Source organism: Pteronotus mesoamericanus, unplaced genomic scaffold (genome assembly GCF_021234165.1).
Source record: "Pteronotus mesoamericanus isolate MK-2021 breed Mesoamerican mustached bat unplaced genomic scaffold, CSHL_Meso_final contig_230, whole genome shotgun sequence".
NCBI lineage: Eukaryota > Metazoa > Chordata > Mammalia > Chiroptera > Mormoopidae > Pteronotus > Pteronotus mesoamericanus.
The window spans coordinates 2,051,695-2,079,452 of record NW_026555096.1 but is presented as its reverse complement, the minus strand read 5'-3'; the positions used below and the strand labels follow the sequence as shown (position 1 = coordinate 2,079,452).

Here is a 27,758-nt window from a genome sequence, read left to right as displayed (position 1 = left end):
GAGACTATTGTTTCCCAATTGAATGTTCTTGGCCCCCTTTGAAAATTGACAATATATTGTTTTATTTCTGGACTCCTGGTTCCATTCATTGATCTGTGTGTCTGTCCTTATACCAGTACCACATTATTTTGATCACTGTAACTTTGTAGTAAGTTTTGAAATGGGGAGGTATGTGTGAGTCCTTCCACTTTTTTTTTTTTAACATCATTTTGACTATTCAGGGCCCCTTGTTATTTTGTATAAATCTGAGTGTCAGCTTTATCATTTCTACGGAGAATGCTAATGGAATTTCAGTAAGTATTTCATTCAGTGTGTAGTTTTGGTGGTTTTGCCACCTCAGCTCTGTTTAGTATTCCAACTCATGAACACAAGATGTCTTTTCATTTACTTAGATTATATTAGTCTCCCTGGGCTCCATAACAAAATACTGTAGACTAGATGACTTAAACAAGAGAAAGTTATTTTCTCCCAGTTTTGGAGGTTAGAAGTTCATAATCAGCAGAAAGGAAGGTGGGACTGATCTTCCTGGCTTGTGCCGGGGTGGGGGGGGAGGGTGCTGCCTGTGAGCAAGCTCTGGTATATTTAACAAAGACACCAGTCATTTTGGATTAGGGTCCCACCCTTATGACCTTGTTTAACCTTAATTACCTTCATAAGGGCCCTATATCCAAATATAGCCCCATTAGGGATTAGGGCTTCCACATAAGAATCTGGGGTGGAGAGACACACAGTGCACTCTATAACATAGATCTTGTTTAATTTCTTTCAGCAATGTTTTATACTTTACAATGTGCAAGTCTTGACCTCATTAGTTAAATTTTTTCCTAAGCATTTTATTCTTTTGGAAGCTATTACAAATGAAGTTATATTCTTAATTTTCTTTTAAGATTGTTCATTGCTAGTGTATAGAAACACTACTGATTTTTGTGTGTTGTTATGTCATGCAACTTTGCTCAATTTGTTCTAATTGGGTTGGGGGAATTTTTTTGAGTTTTCTCTTTGTAAGATCATCTCACTTGCACAGTAGTTTGACACCTTTCTTTCCAATGTAGATGCATCTTGTTTCTTTTTTTGTCTAGTTGCTGTCTAAAACTTTCAGTAAAATGTTGAATAGAAGTGGCTAAAGTGGATATCTTTGCTCCATTCTTGATCTTAGGAGAAAGGCTTCCTGTTTGTTTGTTTGTTTGTTTCTTTTTACCATTATGTGTGATAATTTAGCTGTGGGGTTTTCATAAATGCTCTTTATCTGTTTGAGGGAGTTGCATTTTGCTTTGGAGTTAGTAACATTGTACAGAGAGTATAGACCCACAAGACTGCCCTCACTTCAGATACCAACCACAAGGTTCCCAAGACTACCCTCGTCATATCGGCTTGCTGCAAATTTGGGGTCTCCACAACCACTCTCAATTTTAATAATTCTCTAGAATGGCTCACAGAGCTCCAAAAAGCACTGTACTTATGAACACTGTGTTGTTATAGCAAAAGAATCTGAGAGATGTCCAAACATGGAGATTTCACTCAATCATTCTCTCCTCACAAAGTTTAAAATAGGAAAGTTCACCCAAGCCTTGGGCAGCCAGAGTTTTTCTTGCAGTTGAGTCTCATACTACCTGCATGGTGGCTAGCCTTTAGTCTCCCACCTTTCCTTAGGTTTACACTAATACCTTTTTAGTTCTTCACATTGTTAGACTGTCCTGTGGCCAGAACTCCAGGCAAAGACACTGCTGTCAGGACATTCCAGCAGCCTGGAGATCACCTGTAACTGATAGGTAAAGCCAGACCTCTCTTTACATTAAGATGAATTTTTCTCCGCATACCTTCTCCTAGTTTAAGTGTTTTTATTATAAAAAGATGATGAATTTCATTAAATGCATTTCTGCATCCATTGATGCGATTATGTTTGTTTTTCCTTCAGTTAATGTACATTAAAATGATTGATTTTTGTATGATGAACCACTTGCATTTCTGGGATTAGATCCCACTTGGTCATAATATATAATCTGTTTAATATGCTATTGGGGTTATTTTGCTGAGAATTTTTACATCTGTGTTCATAAGTGGTATTGTTACATAGGTTTTTTTCCTCTTATGATGTCTCTATGAGTTTGGTGTCGAGGTAATGCTGGCCTCTAAGTGAATTAGGAAGTGTTCTTCACTCTTCTGTTTTTTGGAAGAGTTTGAGAAGGACCTGTGTTAATTCTTAATTGAACTACTGGTAGATTTTGCTACTAAAACCATCTTACCCTGAGCTTTCCTTTTCTTCTTCTTCTTCCTTCTTCTTCCTTCTTCCTTCTTCTTCTTCTTCTCCTTCTTCTTTCTTCTTCTTTCTTCTTTCTTCTTCTTTCTTCTTCTTCTTCTTCTTTCTTCTTCTTCTTCTTTCTTCTGCTTCTTTCTTCTTCTTCCTTCTTTCTTCTTCTTTCTTCTTCCTTCTTTCTTCTTCCTTCTTCCTTCTTTCTTCTTCTTTCTCCTTCCTTCTTTCTTCTTCTTCCTTTTTCTTCTTCTTCTTCCTTCTTTCTTTTCTTCTTCTTTCTTCTTCTTTCTTTTTTTCTTCTTCTTTTTGAGATTTTGATTATTCACTTTTCCTACTTGTTATATGTAGTTTTTTTTGTTTCTTGAGTCAGTGTTTCTAGGAACTTCATTTCATTTAATTCATCTGATTTATTGGTATATACTTGCTCATAGTATTCCTTTATAATCCTTTTGTTCCTGTAAAGTTGGTAGTAATATTCTCACTTTGATTTATGATTTTAGTTAATTGCTTCTCTCTCTCTTTCTCTCTTTTTTTTCTTCTTAGTCAAAGTAAAGGTTTGTAATTTTTTTGCTCTTTTTGAAGAACCAACCTCTGGTTTTGGTGATTTTCTTAGCTGAATTTCTGATCTCTATTTTTGTTAATCTCCGCTTTTATTCTTTATTATTTCCTGGCATCTTCGTGCTTTGAGATTAGTTTGCTCTTCTCTTTTAGTTTCTTAAGGTGGAATATTAGATTATCAATTTGAGGTGGTTTTTTTTTTTTTAATGTGGATGTTAACAATTACAAAATTGCCCCTGAACTCTACTTTTTAGGCATTCCCTAAATTTTGGTATATTGTATTTTTACTTTCATTCATCTCAAAGTATTATACCAGTTTTCCTTGTGTATTGTTCTTTGACCCATTGTTTGTTTAAGACTATATTGTTTAATTTCCACAAATTTGTGGATTTTTTTTTCCTTTTTCTTGATTTCTGGCTTCATTCTGTTGTGGTCAGAGAAGGTACTTTGTATGATTTTGGTTTTTAAAATTTATTGAGGTTTGTTCTATGGCCTAACATATAGTCTATACTGAAGACTGTCTGGTACGCACTTGAGAAAAATATATATTTTGCTGTTTTGGAGAGGGTATTTTATGTACGTCTATTATGTCTAATTGGTGTATAGTATTGTTCACATTCTGTATTTCCTTATTGATCTTCTGCCTACTTGTTTTGTTCATTAATGAAAGTGTAGAAATCTTCAATGGTTAGTATATAATTGCCTATTTCTCCCTTTATGTCAATTTTTGCTTCGTGTATTGTGGGATTTTGTGAGGTGCATATACATATATTCTTGATGAATTGGTCCTTTTATCAATGTATATTGTCCTCCTTTGCCCCCATATAACAGTTTTGCCTTATAGTCTGTTTTGTCTGATATTAGAATAGCTATTCCAGCTCTCTTTTGATTTCCATTTGAATGAAATACAGTATTTTTTCATTCTTTCACTTTCAACCTGTTTGTGCCTTTGAAGCTAAAGGAGTCTATAGTAGATAGCCTGCAGTAGTAGTATCTTTCTATCCCTTCTACCCTTCTAGCTTTTAGTTGGAGAGTTTGTTTACTACAGCAACATGTAAAGTAATTACTCATAAGGAAGAAGTTATTTTAGCTATTGTACTATTCGTTTTCTATATGTCATACCTTTCTATTCCTTGACTACTGCCTTTTGTTTATGACTGCCTTTTTGTGTGCTTAATTACTTTTTTTTTGCTGTGAACCATTTAATTTTTTTCTCCTCTCTTTCTGTATATTTTTTAGTCTTAAAGGTTACCTTGGGGATTATAATTTAACTCTTTAATTTATAACAATCTATTTTTAATTATTACCACCCTAACTTCAATAGTATACAAAAACTCTGATCCTATTAAGTCTCTCCTTTTCTCTTTGTATTGTTGTCACAGAGTACATATTTATATACTGTGTGCCATTAAGATAGATTTGTAATTACTGTTTACTGCATTTGTCTTTTAAAATATATTGGGGAAAAAAACAGAACTGGCCTTTTTATGTACCTATGTAATCACCTTTGCCAGTATTTATTTCTTCCTATGACTTCAAGTTACCATCTAGTGTTCTTTTTATTTCTACCTGAAGAACTCTTAAGCACTTTTTATAGGATAGGCAACAGACCCCCTTAGCTTTCATTTATCTCAGAATTTCTTAATTTCTCTTTTTACTATTGAAGGGTAGTTTTTCTGGATTTAGAATTCTTTTGGCTTTTTTTTCTTTCAGCACTTTAAATGTGTCATCTCACTACCTTTAGGCCTCCGTGATTTTTTTTTTTTTTTTTTTTTGAGAAATTAGCTGTTGATATTGAGGGTCTCTTGTAAGTGACAAGTTGCTTGTCTCTTGATGCTCTCAACATTATTTTTTTTTTTTTGTCTTTGTCTATCAACAGTGATTTTGATGAGTCACAGTAAAGATTTTTTGCTTTTATTCTTTCATAGTTTGTTGAGCAGTTCGGATATGTAGATTTATGTATTCTATTTGAGAATGTTTAGTCATTTCTTAAAACATTTTTCTGCCCCTTTTCCTCTATTCTTTTGGGACTCCCATTATGTGTATACTGTGTAATGGTATTCCATGTCTTGTTTTCCTCAACTTTGCTTTATCCCAGGCAGAGTGGGTTATTAATTTGCCTTGTAACATTTTCAAGAAATACCCTCTCGCTAGTCTGGGACCAGGGTTCCACACTGAGAATGTGGGCTGCTTTCTTCAAGAGTCTTCACCTAGCCAGGGAGATGAGATAGGGCAAGGGCTGATGAAAATGTTGCAAATTTTTTCTATTTTTAAGTTGCCTCTTTCTTGATTCTGCATTCACTTGGTGTAAACCTATGACCATTTTCCAGATTTCTGGAAAAATTTATTTTGATCATTTTCATTCTGCTTTTTAGTGTTTCTGTGGAGCTATCTGCTCTACGATTTTTGCTGACATCACAGCCTTTCATCATATTCTCAGAGCGGTGTACTATGGTGATTTATATGGAGTACTATAAAGTTATTTTTGCTCTAAAATTAAGCAGTATATAAAATACCTGCTGTCCTTAACAATTACATGGAATTGAGTATTCACCAGAATTTATTTTATATATGTGTGTATGTTTGCTTGCTTATTTATTTATTGAGAAATATTTTATATTTTTGTAGCCCATGTATTTTTAACTGCTTAATTGAGATATAATTCACATGCCATGCAGTTTACTCACTTAAGTGTACAATTCAGCATTTTTTATTATATTCAGAGGTTGTGCAGCCATCACCATAATCTAAGATTAAAATGTTTTTGCCCTCCTTAAAGAAACTCTGGCCCTGGCTCATGTGGCTCAGTGGATTCAGCGCTGGCCTGCAAACCAAAGGTTCTCAGGTTCGATTCCCAGTGCAGGGTACATGCCTGGGTTGCAGGCCTGGTCCCTAATAGGGGGTGTGTGAGATGCAACCACACATTGATGTTTCTCTCCTTTCTCCCTTCCTTCCACTATCTGAAAATAAATAAATAAAATCTTTTAAAAAAGAAAAAGAAAAGAAACTCTGCACCCATTCGCCTTTCTCATTCATCCCTGTCAACTTCACCCCTAGCCCTAAGCAACCACTAAACTACTTTCTGCCTATTCTGGACATTTCATACACAGTTGACCCTTGAGCAACATAGGGGTTAGGGACACTGACCCCCTGTGCTGTCAAAAATCTGCATATAACTTTTGTTTTAACATCTTTAGTTAAATTTATTGGGGTAACAATGGTTGATGGAATTATATAGATTTATACAAGTACATGATTTTGATACATCATCTGTATATTGCATCGTGTGCCCACCATCTACATATAACTTTTGACTCCCGTAAACTTAACTGCAAATTACCATCTGTTGACCTGAAGCCTTACCAATATATAAAGAATTGATGAACACAAATTTTGTATGTTATATGTATTATATGCTGTATAATTACAGTAAAGTACACTAGAGAAAATAAAATGTTACTAAGAAAATCATAAGGAAGAGAAAATACACTTACAGTATTTATTGAAAAATATTTGCATATGAGTGGACCTGTGCATTTCTAACCCATGTTTCAACTGTAAATGGAGTTATGTAGTATGTAGTCTTTTGTGACTGACTTCTTTTAGTTAGCATAATATTTCAAGGTCCATCCATGTATATATCATGTATCATTATTCATTTCTTTTTATTGCCAAATAATATTTCACTATATGGATATATCACATTTTGTTTATTCATTCATCACTTGAGTGACACTTGCACTATTACCATTGTTTTGCCTATTATAAGTAGTGCTGACATGAACATTGGTATACAAGTTTTTGTGTGGACATATGTTTTTGTATTTTAGTTTTAATTCTAGTTTATTTTTTGATAAGTATTACATCTAATTTGAGAGGAATATTTTGAAAATTTACTTAATTCTTTGGAATTATATCTTCTAAGCTACCTTGTGTCGAATAACCTAACTCATAAAATAAATATGTATATTTGTACTCAAATTAGCTATTTTAAGACAATTATATATCAGATATTCAGGCTCACCCTTAGTTATCATTCTAACCAATTGCTTTGTACAATATATTATATATGCAACTGCTATATTATGTCTAATGCCTTCTTTAAGCAACACAAGATAAATCCCTTTAAATGGGAGAACATAGCTTCCTCAACACGTACTCATGTATTATGTGAGGTGGAGCAAATGAGTTACTGCAATAATGTAATAGCAAATGAGATGGTGGTGGTTTTTGTTTCATTTGTCCTGTGGATCAGGATAGTAATGTGCCACCATGGAAGTTAATTTGATTTTAATAAAGTAGTATCTTCCAAATGGAAAATTTCCAGATTAATGGGAATAGCAGGTGATTAGAACAGAATTCATAGACCAAATAATAGAAGATTTTAAAAAAAGCAAGAAGCATGAAAAGGAAACTTTAAATTATAGAAGATCAATATGTAACATTAACCCTCTTAATGAAAAAGGTCAAATTATGACATGCACACACAGAACCAACAACTACATGTTTGTATAACAAAAACATTTATAGCTAACTTCCAAAGGCTGAAAACAAAGGTGTTAGCAAAGACTAGTAGGAGGATGGAAACATGAAAGAAGGATAAAGGAGACTGGCAGCTGTCAGAGGGGAGGAGTGTTGGGGGACTGGATGGAAAAGGTGAAGGAATTAAGAATGAAAAAAAAAAAACCAAACACAAAGACACAGGCAACAGTATGGTAATTACCAGAGGGAAGGAGGAGGTAGCTGAGGGCAAACGGAATAAATTGTGATGGAAAGAGACTTGACTTTGGGTGGTGAGTGTACGATGCAGTATGCAGGTGATGTATTATGAAGTTGTACGCTTGAAGCCTATATGGTTTTATTGATCAGTGTCACCCCAATAGATTCCATTTAAAAAAAAGAAAAGAAAACAAAGATAACTATTTAATCAGGTGAAGTTGAGTATGGTGGGGAAAAAGAGCCACTTTAAAAGGATGAAGGGTATAATACTCTTATTTGGATAAATAACTGTCAAGAAACTTGATACATGGAGCAGAGCTGCAATACACAAATCCTGTATTGTAAAAAAATAGAATAACTTCACAAAAAACAGTATTGGGATATTCTAACATAACTCCTTCAGTGGAAACATAAAGTGTTAAAAATACAGTACAGCTACAAAATATTTACATAAAAATTTGAACCAATAAAATTCCTGCTGGGGTCTGTTACCTATGATGAAGAATATGCCTTTAGCTCTGGCTGATGTGGCTCAGTGGATTGAGCACTGGCCTGCAAGCCAAAAGGTCGCCAGTTCAATTCCTGGTCAAGGCACATGCCTGGATTGTGGACCAGGTCCCAAACTGGGCATGTGTGGGAGACAGCCAATGGATGTTTTTCTCGCACATCAATGTTTTTCTCCTCTCTTTCTCCCTCCCTTCCCGTCTCTCTAAAAATAAATAAATAAAACATAATTTTTAAAAAGAATATACCTTTATCCAGGAAACAAACCCTAGGGTAGAGACACACATATAAGAAGTGTATAACAGTGTCCCCTCAGGACCAAGATCTGTGAGGGAGTAAAGGAAGGAAAAACGCACGGAGTGGAAAATGGAATTGGATTTATCACTCCAGACCCTCAGCTGGTAATTCAGCTCTACCTTTGCCCTAAGGAGCAGTGTAACCTGGAAAATGTGGCACTCTGTGGCTGAAGGCAGGCCCCAGAGAGAGACTTGCTGGAAACTGTCAGCAACAAAACTGCCAGCAGCTGGAAGAATGAGTGCCTCAGCCCTGAACCAAGAATCAGAGCACCCATTATAGACCACCCCTGGTGTAATTTGTTCCCACTTTGTTCGTAGAGTTAGTTCTGGAAACTGTTCCTCCATGATTTTATTTGATGTCTGTTCCTTTCCTTGAGTAACTTACAAGAAGTTTAATGAGATAAACTACTGCACCCACTTCTGCAGCTGGTCGGTCTTGAGGCCATAATTGGTACTCATCTCTCTGTTGTACTACTCATTCAAATTCCCCTCTCCCTAAGCTACTATCTCTGTGTTCTGAGATTGCTGAACTTTCATCTTTTATGGGCTCAGTGAAAGGGTGGGGGATGGGGCTCCATAGAGTCACTCACAACCCCAAGCTGAGTGAGGCTCCACTATCTAGGTAGTTGCTGGTCACTGTCAGGGGAACAGAAAGTCAGGTGGTGTATACAAGGTCTTCTGTGCTTTGTCCTGGACATGATACTACACATCACTTCTGCTTTAAGCCCATTGTCAGAACTAGTCATAAGGATCTGCCTTGTAAGGGAACTGGGAAATGTGGGGAGCATCAGTCTCTACCACAGTCTATCCCTTCTGGTTATCCGAAATTCCTTTGCTCCCTGTATTTCATAGTTACCCCCTCCTTAGGTGACATAACTTAAAGTCGTAGTCTATCAAGGCATTTAGCTCCAAGTGATACATGGAAATCTATAGCAAATCCAGATATTGTTCCTTTTGATCCAGAATCATTAAAACTAAAATGATAAAATTATCCAGCCATCTTCATACCTATCCCCTACCCCCATTCCCTAGATGTGGTGGTCATACAGGGCCAGGGTAACCACAATAAACAATCCCATGTGAAAATAAATAAATAAATAAATAAATAGATTATTAGCACAATTATTAGTTTTTATAAAAAAAAAACAATCCCATGTGAGAAATTGAAAAATCAGTTGTTATTTGTAATTTGAAATTCTCTTGGTCAGACATAGTGAGTGTCTCTTCCCCTGGGGTGAAGAATATTTCTTGATTAGGCCCTGAATCTCTGAGTTGGACCTCTGCAAGGAGCACCTTGTGCATACACTGTTCTCTGTGGTACCTGGCCCCACTGTCTTCCGTGAATATGTCTGAAGTGGGTATTAGAAAATATGTTCTCTTTGGGGCTGCTCAGCTTTCTGTCTGTAAAAGATTAGGGTCAAGTCTCACTTTAAGTCCCATACTTCTCAACCTGGGTACTGTTGACATTTTGGATGAATAAATGTTTTCGAGGGACTGTCCTGTGCATTGTGAAGTGTTTAGCAGCATTCCTGGCCTCTGCCCACTAGATGCCATTAGTACTCCCCAATTTTGACAACCCAGAATGTCTCTAAGCAGTGCCAGATATGCCTTGGGGCCGAATTTCCCTGAATTAAGAATCACTGTTTTAAGGCTAAAGCAGCCACAGAATTATGGAATTAATTATTTTATTTATTTATTTATTTTGAGTATGGAATAGCTCGCTCAGAAACTTAGGGGAGAATGTGCCATTGCCCAAATCTTCACATTTCTGGGATCACCAACCTAGAATCTCACTGAATCCTGTCCTTTTGGGGGTTTTATGGTGTCTTCGTTGCCTCTGTAGGCATGTTGATTAAATCATTGGACATTGGTTATTGAACTTAATCTCTGGCCAGGTCTGGGATTGGGGCTGGAAGTTCTAAACTCTAGTCACAGTGTTGGTTTCCCTGGCAACCAGCACCTCTCCTTTTGGGCTTTCCAAAAGTCTCCTCATCAACATAAACGAGTAGTATAAGGGGCTTTTTATAAGTAACAGAAAGCACTCCTTTCACCTTTATTGCTCTTACCACTTAAGAAATTTTAAGAGTTTTTAGGAGCTGTGTCCATAATTGGGACAAAGACCAAATATATATTTACTATAAAGTACAATTTCACAACTAGGCTATGCCTAAGTAACAGACCCTGGCTTCTCAGTGGCTTAACAGCTAAGGTTTATTTCCTACATTATATATCCTGTTCAGGTCATGGTGGGTAAGGACTCTGCTTTGCTACAGATGTTTAGCAACCCAGACTGATGGAGGGTCCACTATCTGGAATGTTACTAATCACCAAAGCAGGGGAAGGGACAAAAGGATGCCCTTCTATTCCATGCTCCCACTCACATCCAATTAACTAGAGCTAATACCATGTAGGTTTGCCTACCTACATACTTAATTGTGAGGAGGCTGGAAATTCTGTGGGAGAGAAGATTAGAATATTGTTAAGTTAGTTACACTGCCTGTGCCACCAACTCATATTAATTCAGTTATTCTTACATAGTTAGCAATGGCTCTAACATCTGTAGAAAGGTACACATTGATATACAAGGATAGATTTCATGTAACACTCTTAGAGGCATTTTTGGACAGTTTTTTCTTTAAGTATGTGTATTTTTTAAGTGTATTTTGCTCTTAATTTTCCAAAATAAAGTGTTTAATGTTAGATTCTTATTTTTAGATGAATATGCAGTAGTATAAAAAGCTATTAATCTTTAACCATCACAGTAGACATAGAAGTATCAAACCTTATAATTTTTATTCTTGATCATGTGTTGTTACTTTGCTGAGATACTGTATTTTGGAAATAGTGGCAACATTGTATTTACAGAATAGCAATAATGAAAATTTTCATTTTTTGTTTCACTAAGGCTATTGATCTGTTTTTAATTTGATGAAACCTTTGAGTTCTATATCTTCTAAAACCATCCATGATTACCTGTGAAAATGTGCTAAAGACAACATACAATTTTTTTGTGGATGTAGACATTACAAAAGTAATCATTGCCTTTCAGGCTGTTAGTACCAGTAATGGAATTTGTGTTGTGGATATACACTTGCTTGCTTTGGTCTGTTGGTTCATCATAGATTTCATGGGAGCTAGCAGGCAAAATACCTTGAACTTGGAGCTATGAGTTTATGCTGTTGCCTTCCTTTTAATGATTACAGAACAGAATTTCCTAAGGTTGAGGTCAGGTGAAAAATTCTTCACAAAAGCATTATTTAGTAACATTAACAGCAAGTAGTTTTATAGATTAGTGGCACGAAGACAGTTGTCCTACTTCTACAAGCAGACAAAAATTTTATGAACAAATTTGTATGACTTGGGGTAGGAAATTAGTGATGGAAAGATTGCTAAAAACTATTTCAGTCCTTCAGAAATGAACATCTGCCAACTTGAAAGGTCAAATGACATTTTCTTGGATTGGTGTAGAATGGCCCACTGTTGATTTATGATATCTATATGAAGCTCATTGTGTCTTTAAAATTAGTTTTTTAAATGATGGTAATTTAGTATATAAGTGAATATAAATGTTAACCTATGATTCTTTTTTTTTTAAACCATATTAGCTCTTACATGAGCTTTTAGATGCCTTTCCAAATCGCTTTTATTCCACTTGATTGAAAATTACTAGCTAATCATACTTTTTAGCAAATATTACTCACTTCTCTAATAACTCTATGTGTTTGTAAATTAAAATGTCGTCAAGCTAATTCCTCATATTTGCCTACTATGATGAATCTGCAGTGGATATCAGTTATGGTGAGAGAAATAAACAGCATGAATTGTTATATCAGTGATCTGACAACTTGTGAACTGCAAAATATTTGCGTATATCATAGCAGTCATATTTTATTTCTGTTTTTTGAAGGACTTAAAGCCAAGTAATATAGTAGTAAAATCAGACTGCACTTTGAAGATTCTTGACTTTGGACTGGCCAGGACTGCAGGAACTAGTTTTATGATGACACCTTACGTAGTGACTCGCTACTACAGAGCACCTGAAGTCATCCTAGGGATGGGCTACAAAGAAAACGGTCAGCAAACACTATTTACTTGAAATTCTGTTCTGTTTTTATCAGATTTTTTTATGTAAATATTTAAGCTGAAGCACATAATTAAATATGTCACTGTTTGAAGTATTTTATCAAGAGTGTGAAAATAACTATAAATTTTGTGATAAATGCTTAAACAAACTTAGGGCTCCTATTTAAAAACTATCAGTAATACCATTGGATAAAGAATTTGTTGCCATGGCCCCTAAAATTTGCTTTTCTCTAATTTGAAAATGAGTATTTCTGACATGGACTTAGTGAAGTATATAGTGGACTGACAGTTTATCTTTTATAGCAATCCTAGTTTGCAGTTAGTAACATCTGCTCCTATTTCCAACCCCCTGAAACTAAAGTTAATAGCAACAGCACTTCGTATAAACTTTTAAGAGCTAGGATAAAGCCATTCTGCGAAGCTGATGGGTAATTAAGGTAACCTTTTGTGGGAAACTGTTTCATCAAAGTCCTGTGTCCAGCCTTAAAAAATGGGCATTATTTTGTGTGGGTATATTCAATTACATATATCAGCGTTAGAATCAAGGTTGAAGAAAACTATCAGGCATATAGTTCATGAGTTTAAAAAAGTGTATACATTATTTAAGAAGAAATTTTGTTGACTCAGGAAGTGAATAAGTCTGCACAGGACTTTATTGACTTAAATTATAACTTTTTAAATGTGGTAACTTCATCCAAAACACTCCCTCGAATAGGACCTAGATGTTTTTTTCTAGCAAGGAATATGGAGCAAGCAAGGAATATGGAGCAGCAGTTCGCTTTGAGTTAAGAAACTGTATTAAGTTAATCCTCTTGACTCGTTTTTATAAAAGATAACATTGAACTGAGGACTTTAGCTTAATTTCTTTTTCTTTTCTGAGCTAATTAAAAACAAATACTTTAAACATCTACTTTTATTCTTTTGTCCTTAAACAAACATGTTTTGTTTTCTTACTGTCTTGCTAAATTGTCTTATACCCTGTAGAATCTAGTGAGTTGGATTTAGTATTAGACTCATTGGGGTTTTATTGTTTTCTGGGTTTTTCTGTTTTGTTTTTTGAGAATTGATACAAGTGACCAACGTGAAGGTTGCTTTTGCATTTGCTGTAAAACCATCATCTCAGATGCTGTCTAATGTGTCACTCAGTGTTCAGCAAATTTGATTTGGGGAGAGACCTCCCTGCCAGAAATAAGCACCAAGAAAAAAAGGTCATAAAATGAATTGACATGCTTTTCTGCCCTACATAAGAATGCAGATCACTCTATTACCTTTTCTTTTTGTCTCAGGGAACTGAGTCAAATGTAGTGCTTAATTTCGGTAACTACATTACCCTTTGAGGTTAAACATAAGAACCTCCTTCGTTTAGTGACACTCCCGGTCCCATTTTGTCTTTTATTGCATGCTATCTCACAGCTTTTTGGAAAGTATGATATAATGGAATATATCTAAACTGTCTAATAAGCTAAGCTAGTTTTATGTGTGAAACCAGGCTTATCATGTTCTGAGAAAGTCTCCACTGACCCAGAACAGTAACTTCTCCCATGCTTGCAGCTTTTGAAATCTGTTTAAAATTATGCTGAAATGTTTTTTAAAGTGCTTTACATAAGTCATGTCCTGGATATTTAAAGTTTGCCATTCTCTATAAAATCTATAGGGAAAGTTATTGTAATAGATTTTTATCAAAAATGAAACCCCCGGAAAAAATTTTTCTCTAAGCTGATTTATGAATATTAACTGTCTTCTAAAATTTTATTTTTGAAAGTTGAATCACACTATAAGTTTAACACCATTTGTGTGTAAATCAATATGAAATTTTAGAGAAACTTTAGTTTCAAAGGATTTCCAAAATTTATTTCCAATTTAGCACCTAAGATTCTATGATGAATTAGCAGTCTCCTTATTTGAATATATTAGAAAGTACACTTTAATTTCCTAAGTCCCCCCACATGGCTAAAGGGTGTATCTCTCTCTAACATCAATTTTTGCCATTTTCCTCTTTCGCCCGTAAAGAATTTGGACCTTCAAACTTCAAAAACAATGCAAGTTTCTAAGGCTTTCCTTTTAAATTGATCATTCATTGCCCTTTTCTCCTATGAAACTACAATCACCTACTCTCTTTTTATCTGATTTTCAAACCTAAAGATATAAAACGTCAGGGTGTGTTTCTGGTTTTAATGAAGCAGGTGGAAATCGTCAAATGCTCACATCTGTGTCTAGCAGATTCTTTTCTGCATTGATTAGATAGAGTTCCCATTAAAGTGGGAACTTTCATACAATCTTCAGCTAAAACTAACATCTTAAATCAAAAGCAGTTTAGTTTTATAGGTTTAAAAACTTTAGATGGAAAACATGATATATACTTTTTTAAATTAAGGTTTCTTAATTTATCACTTGTTCTTTCTCTCTGCGCTTGTTCCTGTTGAGATAGTAGGGTAAATGTAGCATGATATTGCCAAGAAAACAAATGACTTTCAATTCAGAATAAACATAGCACTACTCAAATAAATTTATGAAATCCAGTTTGAAAATTTCTAAAGAGCTTTAGATTAATTTTTTAACTGTAATTATCCATAGAAATACATGTTTTCTGTTAATATTTAGCATACTAGATTATTTCTGCTCATGCTTTTTCTTTTATTTGGCTTAAAGAGAGAGCATATGCATAGCTGAACCTCAATATAGTGTCAAGATTTTATTTTTCAAGTTTTGCTAACTCGTACTTTTCAACCTGATTTACAAAGTTTATGTTTGGTTCTATTTCGTATTTTATAAACAAATTTTCATTGAAAATATGCATAGGATTTTTAATCATGTGATTTCTGTGCATAGCTCTCACTTTAAAATTAGATATGTAGTTAAAAGGCCACACTCCACATTTGCTTTTGTGAACCAAAGCCTTTTGAAAAATATTTTGTGTTTTGAAGTATTCCATTAGCTAAAATTAAAATCACTTTTTTCTTTTTGTGATGTTTTGTAGTTTTTATATAATGCAGTCATGTTATGCTTCTTTGATTTTAATGAACTTTTGCTTTGCTTTTCCTTCTTTTGTGCTGCAAACATATAGTGGATTTATGGTCTGTGGGGTGCATTATGGGAGAAATGGTTTGCCACAAAATCCTCTTTCCAGGAAGGGACTGTATCCTTGTGCTGCTGCAGCAGTTTAATTAGTTAGGTGATGAACTTCCTTAATGATCTCCTAATGAGAAGGAATATGGTACATTCATATATGTGGGGTTTTTTAAACAGACAAAGTTTATGGCTATTATAGTTCAAAAATTGTTGAGATAAGCTGAAATATTTTGTAGGCTGCATCTGGCAGTAGGACATACAGTCTCTGCTGGTAGTTAGAGCACATTCACTGTCACTCATTTTTATTTTATACTGCTTTCTATAATTTTACAGTATACATGGTGTGCGTGATTTTTTTTAATTTTTTTTTATTTCAACCAAAATCTTTATGTTAATGTCATTGCATTTTGTTTTCAGTTGACATTTGGTCAGTTGGGTGCATCATGGGAGAAATGATCAAAGGTGGTGTTTTGTTCCCAGGTACAGATCGTATCCTTATCTTTGGCCTAAAATGTAGTCTCTAAAGGTCAAAATGTGTGACAGCACTTCAGCTAGGTCAAGTATAATGTATTTTGTCTCTCCCTAATAATATTGTGAAATTACTCTACTCTTTCAAAATACCACCTGCTATTTGACATAGACTTTCCTTTCCCTCACTTTATTGTATCATACGTTATTTCTGAGAACTGCTCAAATTAATTATCCACAATTAGTTGCTGGCTTTGAGTTAATTTATTTAACCTAAATAAAAATCATAGCTTGCATTAAAAATTTCTGATACCTATATACTTGAGTAAGTCTAGAAGTACTTAGGACTTTAATATGAATTTTGGAATTGTCTGTTGCTTCTGGTCACCCTTTTGTTTTATCCCCTGTCCTGACCTTCTTTTTTGTTAATGTTTTATGTATTTTGTGTCTTTGGGTTGTTGTCTCATTTCTCAACATAACATACTGATTTTTCATCTGAGAATTTCAGCAGTGATAGTTTTAATATGGTGTATTTTGCCATGTACAATGAGCACTCTTGCCCAAATTTTTTAGGGAAAAATAAGGATGCGCATTATACATGGGTATAATGATTACGTACCATGGGTATAATAATCCCATGTATAATGTGCACAAACACACGGGTGTACATTACACACAGCAAAATACAGTAGACTTGTATTCATGCTTTTTGTTCACCTGACTACTTTTAATATTTCTATTACCAGTGAGTGATCTATTATGTGTTTATCAGCTAGTAACAGGAGGAATGGAAAAAGCCATATGCACTAGGTTACAAGAAGAAAGTTTTAGTTCTTAGCCTATAGGGAGGACTTGCAGTATAAAAATGTAGGAGGAAGGAGACTAGGGAATCCTAACCTTAGAATTTACTAAAGTACTGATTCATTTTTGTAAGTTTCAGAGGTTTAAGGAGATTTTTATTAACATAAGCTAAACAAAGACTGGCAAAAGAAAATGCCACTTTTATCAAAGCCATAATTTTTATTATTTTTTGTTAGAATAGAAAATTTTTTAAAAGGACAGGTTATAATAAGTATTTCTTAGTCCATAGGATATGCATTCATATTTTCTGATAAGCCAGAAGGCAAATTGTGTATCCTAGAGTTGTGTACGTTTTACATTTAAGAGTCCCTGTGGGTAGTAATTATCATTATCCTTTGAGTCACTTCTCATTTGTATTTGGAATTTGTTGCTTTAAGCTTTCATTTTTATGATAAAATCAATATTAGACATATACACACACATACGCACTTTCTCTAAGGTTAACAAAGCTTGTTTATTGATCTTTCTGTCCACCTTTTTGCAAGGCGGCTATAAGATACAAGATTTATAACTGCCACATTCTTTACTAGGATTTTATAATTGTTATTTTCTTGTTATTTTAATGACTGTGACTAATGTGTTGAACATTAGATACCGAGTATTTTTCTTAGCTACTTGATATTAGATATTGATCAATGGAATAAAGTTATTGAACAGCTTGGAACACCATGTCCTGAATTCATGAAGAAACTACAACCAACAGTAAGGACTTATGTTGAAAACAGACCTAAATATGCTGGATATAGCTTTGAGAAACTCTTCCCCGATGTACTTTTCCCTGCCGATTCAGAACACAACAAACTTAAAGGTACTTTTTATAAATATATACCTTTAATCCTATTATGTGTATGTTTTCATGTTATTATGGAACAAGGTTATTTCTGGGTGGTGGAACCAAGTAAGATTTTAGTTATTTTTTTCTGTAACTTTATAATTTTTCAGCACCTGTATGTCCTGGTTTTATAGTAAAATCTATTTTTTTAAATATACTTTTAGATGAATGATAATTTCAAGTTTCTGAAATGTACTGCTAATTGAAAAACCTTAATGAGATACATATACATTAACACCATTATTTTTGCAGCCAGTCAGGCAAGGGATTTGTTATCCAAAATGCTGGTCATTGATGCATCTAAAAGGATCTCTGTAGATGAAGCTCTTCAGCACCCGTACATCAATGTCTGGTATGATCCTTCTGAAGCAGAAGCTGTAAGTTCTTTTTTTTTATTGGTTTGAGAGAGAAAGAGAGGCGACGATTTGTTGTTTCACTCATTTATGCATTCTTTGGTTGATTCTTGCTTGTGCCCTGACTGGGAATTGAACCTGCAGCCTTGGTATATCAAGACCAATGCTCTAGCCAACTGAGCTACCCAGTCAGGGCTCTTTAAGTTCTTAATGTTTGAAGAATATACTGCCTCTTATAGTTAGAGTTAAAATTTGGTTTAGAGTAGACACTGTAATTTTAAATAAAAATACAGGTAAATGATGATGATGTTCTTCTGTTATTACATTAAAAGAACCTTATTTTAATGAGCATATCCAAGCACTTCCTACACAAAATAAAGTTATCTCTCTCAGTTTCTTGCCTTCTTGCTATGAAACATGATCTGAGCAGCTATGATATGTAATCTGATGAGCTAGAACATTGAATGCTCTGGGAAAAACATCCTAACTTAGTTATAAAACAAATTACTATAGCCAAAGCATAGCCTAGTTCTATGATAATAAATAAAATGTGACCATTTCAAAAGCTGGGAGAAAGGAAAAAGATTGTTAAACATCTTCTTCCTGTCATGAAAGAGTCTTCCATAACTAGTCTCTGTACATACAAAGATGATTGATCAATTTTGGTCTAATAATGTATTTTTACAAATGCTTTCTGTCTGACTGATATTTCAAATAATTATGAAGTTGTTACATATTCCCAGTAAACTGACTCAATTATTGTGGCCTTTTGTTTTTCAGCCACCACCAAAGATACCTGACAAGCAGTTAGATGAAAGGGAACACACAATAGAAGAGTGGAAAGGTAATAGTCACCAGATTCTTAGAGATGATGCTGAGAGAGCTTCTGGCTTTTTATGTTGACTTACTCATCTTGTTGGGGAAACTGAAGATACTTTGTATTATTCATAACTCATATTTGATAATATAATTAGTAATTTATTTTTCAAAAATAGAAAGTAGGTCTCCTTTCCCCCAACTTAATCCTAACCTCTCATGTTCCTCACCCCAAACACAGAAATGTTACTTTTTGGGGGAATTTTTTGTTCTTCCATAGTCTACAAATACACAAGTGTATTTGCTGTCTCCCTGTTCTCTTCTCCCACCCTGCTTCAATTGCAAATGGTTGAGTGCTATGTGCGCTTGCTTTGTTGATGTAATCACATATTATAGATGTTATCCTCTTAGGCTCCACATCTCTGGCTCATTTGCAGGTGCTGTACTGTTTGACAACTGTGTCATAATTTTTATGTACAGTTCCCCCTTGAAGAGTATTTAAGTTGTGTCCAGTCTGTTGTTATTACAAACAATTACAGTGTTCCTGTGCACATATGAGAACATGCCTATAAAAAAAATCCTACAAGATTTGCTTGGCCAAAGGATATTTTTCAGTTATTTCCAGATTACCCCCCAAAGAAATTGTAGCAGTTTATGTTTCCATCAGCACTGTACAGGAATGTCTATTTCACCCCAACCCTCACCCACAGAGTGAGTTGAGTTTTTAATCTTTGCAAATCTAATATAGTAGTTTTATTTTATGAATGTGGTTGGACATTAATAATGCTTTGGTAGTCACAGAAGTGTTAAAATATTTCTTTCTTTAAAAGATTCCCTGGAACATTTAGGCCAAGTAATTTTTAGATCCTATGAACCTCATCTGTGTTGTTGTCATTCAGCGTTTGGACCACTTATGTAGCTACATGACTTTGGGCGAGTCACCTGACCCCCTGTTTTATCTGAACTTAAAACTGGGTACAGAAAGACTTGTTATTAAGAACTAAGTACCTAAATAATGGGAAGGCAAAAGGGACTGGAGAGGTATAAAACTGAACAGGTAATCTATCTATAAATGTATTTGGAAGGAATGAATTTGATTCTTTTTTCTTAGGAATAATCAGGGATTAGTTTTCTTTGAGTTGACTTGGGGAGACATATAGTTAGACCCTGTAGACTCACCAGAATGATAGAATCGGGTGGCACTGAGTTCATTTGTCATGTAGTAAGTAATATACAAGGATATAACTGGACCAGCGTATGTATTTAAAATATCTAACCTGATACTTTATATGTCATTACATTCATAGTAGACATTTATGGTATCTCATAGAATCTTAATAGGCCACCAATTCTAAAACACACTGTAATATACCACTAAGAGAAAACACTGCAAGTCGTGCTGCACCATTGGTTATAAAACACAATCCAGTTTCAGAGATGCTGAACTGTGGGGGAAAGTGCATCTTAAAATCAGTGAAACATAGTGTTTTTGTTGTATAGGATATACCTGGGGTTTCTTAGTACTCTGAACGTGTTTACTTTTATTCTGTATCTTTTTCTCCTAGCCTCAAGTACCATCCAGTAATTACCTACAAACTACCTTTTTCGAGATCTGCTTAAAAGTTTTAACATCACAACACAAAGAAAAATTCATTGCTAAAGCCATTAAGTACAAATTGCTTTGCTTAGTTAGTACTGCTAATTAACTTTGGATCTTTTACCTTAATTCATTTTCAGAAAGGGGTGCTATTTTCTCATTTTATAAAAGATCCTCCTATCTGGAATGCTTATCATTCCTTTTTGTTTCTTTGAAGAAAAGCATCTACCATTCTTTCATCTATCAAGACTTCCTATTTTTCTCCTTCCAAGTCCATGAATGTTACCATAGCGAACAAATATGGGATTCTGTAGCACTCATTCTTTCCAGCATATCTACTTGCTTTACTTATTTACTAACATAAACATTGTTAAAGAATTTGTAATCACAGATTCTTTATCAGAAGTTTAATTTAAAGAATTACAGACTCCTTAAAATTCTATATAACAATTTTTGCTTGTACATTTTCCTCAGAAGAGGGTTCATTGCTTTCATGCAATTCTTTTGTTTCTCTTTGTATTTTTTTCTCTTCAGGTTGCATTTATTTTTTTTACATTGTAATTTTATGTTTATTTTTTATATATGTTTTATTGAATATGCTATTACAGTTGTCCCATTTTTTCCTCTGCTTTACTCCCCTCTACTTTGCACTGCCCCTTCCACCAGTATTCCCCCGCCTTAGTTCATATCCATGGGTCATACATGTAAGTTCTGTGGCATCTCCATTTCCTATATTATTATTAACCCCCCTCCCCCGCCTATTTTGTACCTACTATTTATGCTGCTTATTCCCTGTACCTTTTGCCCTATTCTTCTTCCTCCCCCTCTCCTCTGATCTCCATTTCTATGATTCTGTTCCTATTCTAGTTGTTTGCTTAGTTTGTTTTTGTTTTTATTTTTTTAGGTTCAGTTGTTGATAGTTGTGAGTTTGTTGTCATTTTGCTATTCATAGTTTTTGATCTTCTTTTTCTTAGATAAGTCCCTTTAACATATCTTACAATACAAGGGCTTGGTAATGATGAACTCCTTTAACTTTACCTTATCTGGGAAGCACTTTATCTGCCCTTCCATTCTAAATGATAGCTTTGCTGGATAGAGTGATCTTGGATGTAGGCCCTTGTCTTTCATGATTTTGAATACTGCTTGCCAACCCCTTTTTGCCTTCAAGATTTCTTTTGAGAAATGAGCTGATAGTCTTATGGGAACTCTGTTGTAGGTAGCTGTCTCCTTTTCTCTTGCTGCTTTTAAGATTATCTCCTTATCTTTAATCTTGGGTAATGGAATTATCATGTGCTTTGGTGTGTGTGCCTCCTTGGGCCCCACTTGTTTGGGACTCTCTGAGCTTCCTGGATCTCCTGGAAGTCTATTTCCAGGCCAGATTAGAGAAATTCTCTTTCATTCTTTTTTTCAATAAGTTTTCAATTTCTTGCTCTTCTTCCTCTTCGGGCACCCCTATGATTCAGATGTTGGAACATTTAAATTTGTCCCAGAGGTTCCTAAGCCTCTCCTCATTTTTTTGAATTCTTGTTTCTTCATTCAGTTCTGGTTGAATGTCTATCTCTTCCTTCTGCTCCCACTTGTTGATTTGAGTCCCAGTTTCTGTCCCTTTACTGTTGGTTCCCTGTATATTTTTCTCTATTTCATTTTGCATAGCCTTCAGTTTTTCCTTTATTTTGCATCCATACTCAACCAATTTAGTGAGCATCCTGATTACCAGTGTATCAAACCCTGCATCTGATAGGTTGGCTTTCTGTTCGTCACTTAGTTCTATTTTTGGAGCTTTGATCTGTTCTTTCATTTGGGCCATATTTCTTTGTCTCAGCGTGCCTGGCCTGTTATGTTGCGGGGGCAGAGCCTTAGGTATTCATCAGGGTGAGCCAGCCCAGGTTCTTGCTTTGTGATGCTGTGTGTAGGGGAGGGGTCCGAGAGGGAACAGTGTGGTTTGCTTGGCCCTCAGCTGGCTTTTAGTCACTTACACTGCTAACTACAAGCAAATTGGGCCCTTCTGGTGCCAATTCCCGGGTGGGTGGGTTTGTGTACATTCTAGGACCCCGTGGGTCTCTCCAACGGACTCTCCTGGGAGGTGGGAGTTTGTCCTGCCATCACAGCCCACACAGGTTTTTACCTCCAGAAGTTTTGAGGCTTTCTTTTCCCTCACTGGAACCCTGGATTGTGTGGTCTGTATCGCTCCAGCTGTTCCTCGCGGTTTATCCACACACAAACGTGGGACCACCCAGTCCACCTGCTGCCACCTTGCCCTTCTAGTCCTCCAGCTGCTGCCTTGCCACGCGTCCTCTCCGCCCCTCCGCCCCTCCTACCGGTCTGGATGTATATATCTTCTTTAGCTCCTTGGTTGTCGGGCTGCCATACAGTTTGATTTTCTGGCAGTTCTGGTTATTTTTTGTTTTTAAATTTGTTATTGTCCTTTTGGTTATGCAGGGAGGCAAAATATATCTTCCTTTGTTTCCATTTTGGCCAGAAGTCACTTTCATGCTATTCTTAAATTATTTCATGACCCCAAAAAGATGATAAATAATGGCTTTGTAGCATCCACCAGAAGGTTCTTCTCAAGTAGATATTCAGAGTCGCAAGGCTCATCACACTTGACATCAGGATCACTTAGAAAATACAGGGCAAGAGATACTCCAGCAGGGCAACATCTGGTATGACTATAGGGGGACAGTACTCACTACAGTCCACTCACTGTCCACAACCCAGTAAAAAAACAGGATTCCCACAAAGAAATCTTGACAGTGACTTCATGTCATATTTCACCTTATAAAGATTTAAAGTGTAACTATCTGCTGTTTTTCCTTTAATAACAACGTACTTACATGCCATTCTGTTAAAGAGGCTTGTACACGCTCTTTCATTTAAATCTTTTAACAGATATCTGGGTAAGCACCTATAATGTACCAGGTCAAATCAGGAAATAAAAGTTAATAAGACAAATGTGATTCGAGCACTCACCGAGACAGAATTAAAGAAGCATTTGTAGAACAGAATGGTATATGGTATAATACGGTGTAGTACAAAGTGCTGCTGGAATTAAAAAGATCAAGGTTCTAAGCACAGTTGTATCCTTAATCCAACTTTAAGAATAGGAGTTAAGGCAGAGATTTTGTTTCATTCAACATAATTCGTGGCTGAGGATCATGGAATCGTTTTTAACATCTTTGAATCTTAAGCTGACACTTATGGGCCTTCTACCATTGGGGGATACGATGGGAAATACTTAATGTGTGTAAAAAATGTTCACTAAAAACATTCATATCTTGTGAGATTGGCTCTCAGACTTTTAAAAGCTTGTTTTTGTTCACCTCTTTTTCAGAATTAATATACAAGGAAGTTATGGACTTGGAGGAGAGAACCAAGAATGGAGTTATACGGGGGCAGCCCTCTCCTTTAGGTTGGTTACAATATAAGCTTGGTTAAGATTACAGTTTACTCCTTGTGTTATAATCTTCAGTGGCCTGAAACCTGCGGTTCTTTCCATATTCACTACCATTATTATACAAAGTTCAGTAAGTATAAGGAAGGAGTACAATTTGGGTGGTTAAATTGGAAAGCATTTATATACTGTTGTACCAGTGCACTCTATTCATACTCTAATAACAGACTTCATCAAATGCACATCTTTTCTGTGGTGCTCACATTCCATTGAAGAACAGAAATTTTTTTTTGTTTACATTATCGTCTTGGCTTTAAAGAAGAAATTTCTCATAGTTCAGTATACTTACGTTTCTATGGTTTTATCAGTCTTTGTACAAATAAGCTAAGGCTTCATTGAAAAATTTGGTACATGTGATACCAAGTTATTCTCTTTCTCCCTTCGGTATTTTTGATTTGTTGAACTAAGGCAGTAATATTAAAACTACCATTAGCAAGTGGTCTGACTCTAAGAAGAAACTGGTTTGCAGGAATTAAACATTTTCTTTTTATCATAAGCTCATATTTAATTTTAGTACTTATAAAAGCATAAACAATTGAGGGGAATAGTTAAATAGCAGGTGGTATTTACATATTAAGTACATACCTACATAACAAACACTGGTGGTTTATATACTTTATTTCATTTCACCTTCAAGATCCGAAAGGGAGGGATCATTATGCTCACTTTACACATGAGGGAGCTAAAATTCAGAAAAATTAAATGACATAAGGTTACAAATATATTATGTAGAAAAGCTAATGCTTAAAGACATGTTTATCAATAATTTTGGAGGGTGTGGGTTTCCCAGCATCCCATATGTGGCTGAGTGGGAACAGACTCCTTTCTCGGCTACAGAGGTTGGGACTATTGCATGGAAATGCTGAAAGTTAAGCTGAGCTTTGAAGGCTAAGTCGTGTTTCAACAGATACGTCTTGAATTTGAGTAAAACTGCCATTTTACTTAACCCTCAGAAACTTTTATAAATTTTAAGAAAAGGATATTTTATCTTTTTAATGGGTAAAAATTTCTAGTTTCAGATGCACATTTTATTGTACTGGAAGCATATTTATTTAAATAATTTTTGTAGCTTCCTGTGACATTTTTGGTTATATATTTTAAAGTTTTTAAAATTTTTTGATATCCTTGATCAGAAATGCAATTTCCCAAATTATAATATAGATCCTGTTGAAAATATAAATTGGTTTTGATGGCTTTTACTTAGAATTTAGTTGTAACAAAGCCATATCATAAATACTTTAATAGCAGTTAATTAGCTTTGTATTGATAAACAGTGATAGTATAACTGAATGTTCAAGTGGGATTTCAAAAGTCCATTATTTGAGAGAGTTTTACACTGTAGCATACTGTCCTACTGAGTGGCACATCCTAAGTGTCAAATGTTTGAGTAAACTTAATCTCATGAGGTAAGAGCAATTTGTTCTTAATTTATAAATGAAAAATTTGGATCCTAGACAGTGCTTGACTGTGGTTACAAGATAAGTCAACAGACAGGACTTCAGGTTTCTGGACATGCTCTGAATTCTCATAGTTTACAAAGAATGTTAGTAAAGCTGTTACAAAAATATTCTATTCTCAGATGTATACAAAGATAGAAGGAACAGTCTTTGATGTCAAAATACCAGATAATCACAATACCATTTCTACTTGATTTTTCAAAATGAAACGTTATCAAATTAGGGAATTTGGATTCAAAAATAGAAGCATGGAAAAGTATATATAGTGGAACCCTTTTATGAATTGAATATTTCAGTACAGGTCTTTGAAGCTCGCCATTGTATTTGTGTATTCTTTTTGTCTCCAGTCCACCCCCCCACCCGCCCCCACCATTCTAAAGATTTGCCTGTTCCTACTTTTCTGTTTCCTTGTTGCATTTGAAGACAAGCTCTTAGAGGACCTTTCATATTTAAGTTTTTATTACTTATCATTAGAATGGAGAGATAATTTCAAACATTGAGATTCTGGGTTTTGGAACAGTGGTTTTCAACCTGCTTAGTTTTTACCATTGTTGGGTGCCTGAAATGCACCCCTAGAAATTTTCTTATTACTCATTTGTAAACTATTGCAAATGTGTTCTTAAGAACTTTTGTATAACTTGCATTATTTGTAATACCCAAATTTGGAATAACCCTTATTTAGTGATCATGAAGTTCATAAGTTCTTACCTAGTGTATTAATCACCTTTTTTAACACATTCCCAATCCGCCAGTATCCTTTCCTCCCCATTCCTGACCTTGAGAGATTATCAGTTAAATACAGGCATACCTCAGAGATATTGCTGGTTTGATTCCAGACCACTGGAACAAAGAGAGCATCATAATAAGGCAAGTTGTTAATTGTTTTGCCAGTGGAGAGTGTTGCCTTCAGATTTTTTTTTTTTTTTTTTTTTTTTTAAAGGAAGTGCCATGGCTGGTGCGGCTCAGTGGATTGAGCACTGGCCTGCGAACCAAAGGGGCCCCAGTTCGATTCCCAGTCAGGGGCACGTGCCTGGGTTGCGGGCCAGGTCCGCAGTATGGGGCGTGCGAGAGGCAACCACACATTGATGTTTCTCTCCCTCTTTTTCTCCCTCCCTTCCCCTCTGTCTAAAAACAAATAAAATATTTTTTAAAATGCAGTGCCCATGAAGTGCAGTTACGTGACATGCAATAAAAAGAGACATGTCTGTACTCCTATTGTTGTTTTGTTTTTAATTCAAGAAATTCTTGTTAGGCTGTATTTTTGGTAAAGGAAACAGTCTTCCTGAACTTTGCCTGTTTAATAAATCCGTATTTTCACTTATCAAGTATTTATTAAAATAGAAATTAAAAGACCAGAGTTTACCTAACTAGGACACTTGATTGATCAAGACAAGTCATGTAACTTGTATAAATTGGGGCAGTTGAGTTAAAGACCCTTTCAGATGAAACAATTTCAGTCTTTGTATTGGCTTCTGCTTTGAAACAAGGTGTGCCACAAGTATTGTTTGGACTTTTACAGTGAGAAGGTATCATAAATCACTTTTTATTAGGGCAGTACTTTTTACATTTTTGAATCATACATAGCTTTAAGACCCTGTTTCCAGTAAAATACAACACAGACAGTTTTGCATGTTTTGTCAGTATTGTTCACACACAGCCTGAAGCCCATGTATGAATCTTGCTGTAGGACCATTTCTAAATGGGGCTTGGACTTCATGATTCTTGTCTTGAATTGAAAAACAAATTTATGGAAAGGACAGCACTCTGGGTTCCCAGGCATTTTCCGAGTTCTCAACTCATAAATTGCAATGAAAAGAGCTTGTTAAATTAGTGTTGTATTGAATATCATGTGTGATTATTTTTAGTGAGCCTTTTAAAGCCAAGAAAAAAGTTACTGACCACTGGATGTAGCCAGTACAATATAAGTAGCTGGGTCTGCAACTCTGTCTGCAACTGATTTGCTGTTTTGTTTCTCATAGCACAGGTGCAGCAGTGATCAATGGCTCTCAGCATCCATCGTCATCGTCTTCTGTCAATGATGTGTCTTCAATGTCAACAGATCCAACTTTGGCCTCGGATACAGACAGCAGTCTAGAAGCCTCAGCGGGACCTCTGGGCTGCTGTAGATGACTACTCGGGCCTTGGGGGGTGGGGGGGGCAGGGGTGGGGAGTCATTTAGTCATTGATAGAACTACTTTGAAAACTAAGTCAGTCAGTGGTCTTACTTTGAGTGATTTTTCAAAAATGTAGAATTCATTTTGTAGTAAAGTAGTTTATTTTTTTTAATTTCAAGTGATGTAATTTAAAATTTGTGTTTTAAAACAGCAACAAAATGTATTGTATTTTTGCTGTAATTAACTGTATAATGTAAACCTAATTATTTTATCATGGTTTAAAATTTTTGCATATTTGCTTTATCTTATGCTGCTGATTTTTTTACTGA

At 35.2% G+C, this 27,758-nt stretch overlaps 1 protein-coding gene across 6 annotated transcripts in view; it reads left to right on the top strand.

Annotated features, from left to right (window-relative positions):
- The window catches only part of MAPK8 (mitogen-activated protein kinase 8), a 119,815-nt gene extending 92,366 nt beyond the window's left edge, over positions 1-27,449 (top strand). For 4 of the 6 annotated variants that reach the window (XM_054572383.1, XM_054572386.1, XM_054572387.1 and 1 more), the window contains exons 6-12: positions 12,236-12,401; positions 15,898-15,969; positions 17,435-17,617; positions 17,894-18,018; positions 18,775-18,838; positions 23,739-23,816; positions 27,300-27,449. In XM_054572383.1, coding sequence (XP_054428358.1) covers positions 12,236-12,401; positions 15,898-15,969; positions 17,435-17,617; positions 17,894-18,018; positions 18,775-18,838; positions 23,739-23,816; positions 27,300-27,445 — 834 coding nt within the window. In that variant the 3' untranslated portion in view covers positions 27,446-27,449. Of the gene's footprint in view, positions 1-12,235; positions 12,402-15,475; positions 15,548-15,897; positions 15,970-17,434; positions 17,618-17,893; positions 18,019-18,774; positions 18,839-23,738; positions 23,817-27,294 lie in introns of all 6 variants that reach the window. The other 2 variants (XM_054572385.1, XM_054572389.1) reach the window with 2 other exon arrangements.
- Positions 27,450-27,758: the final 309 nt, after the last annotated feature.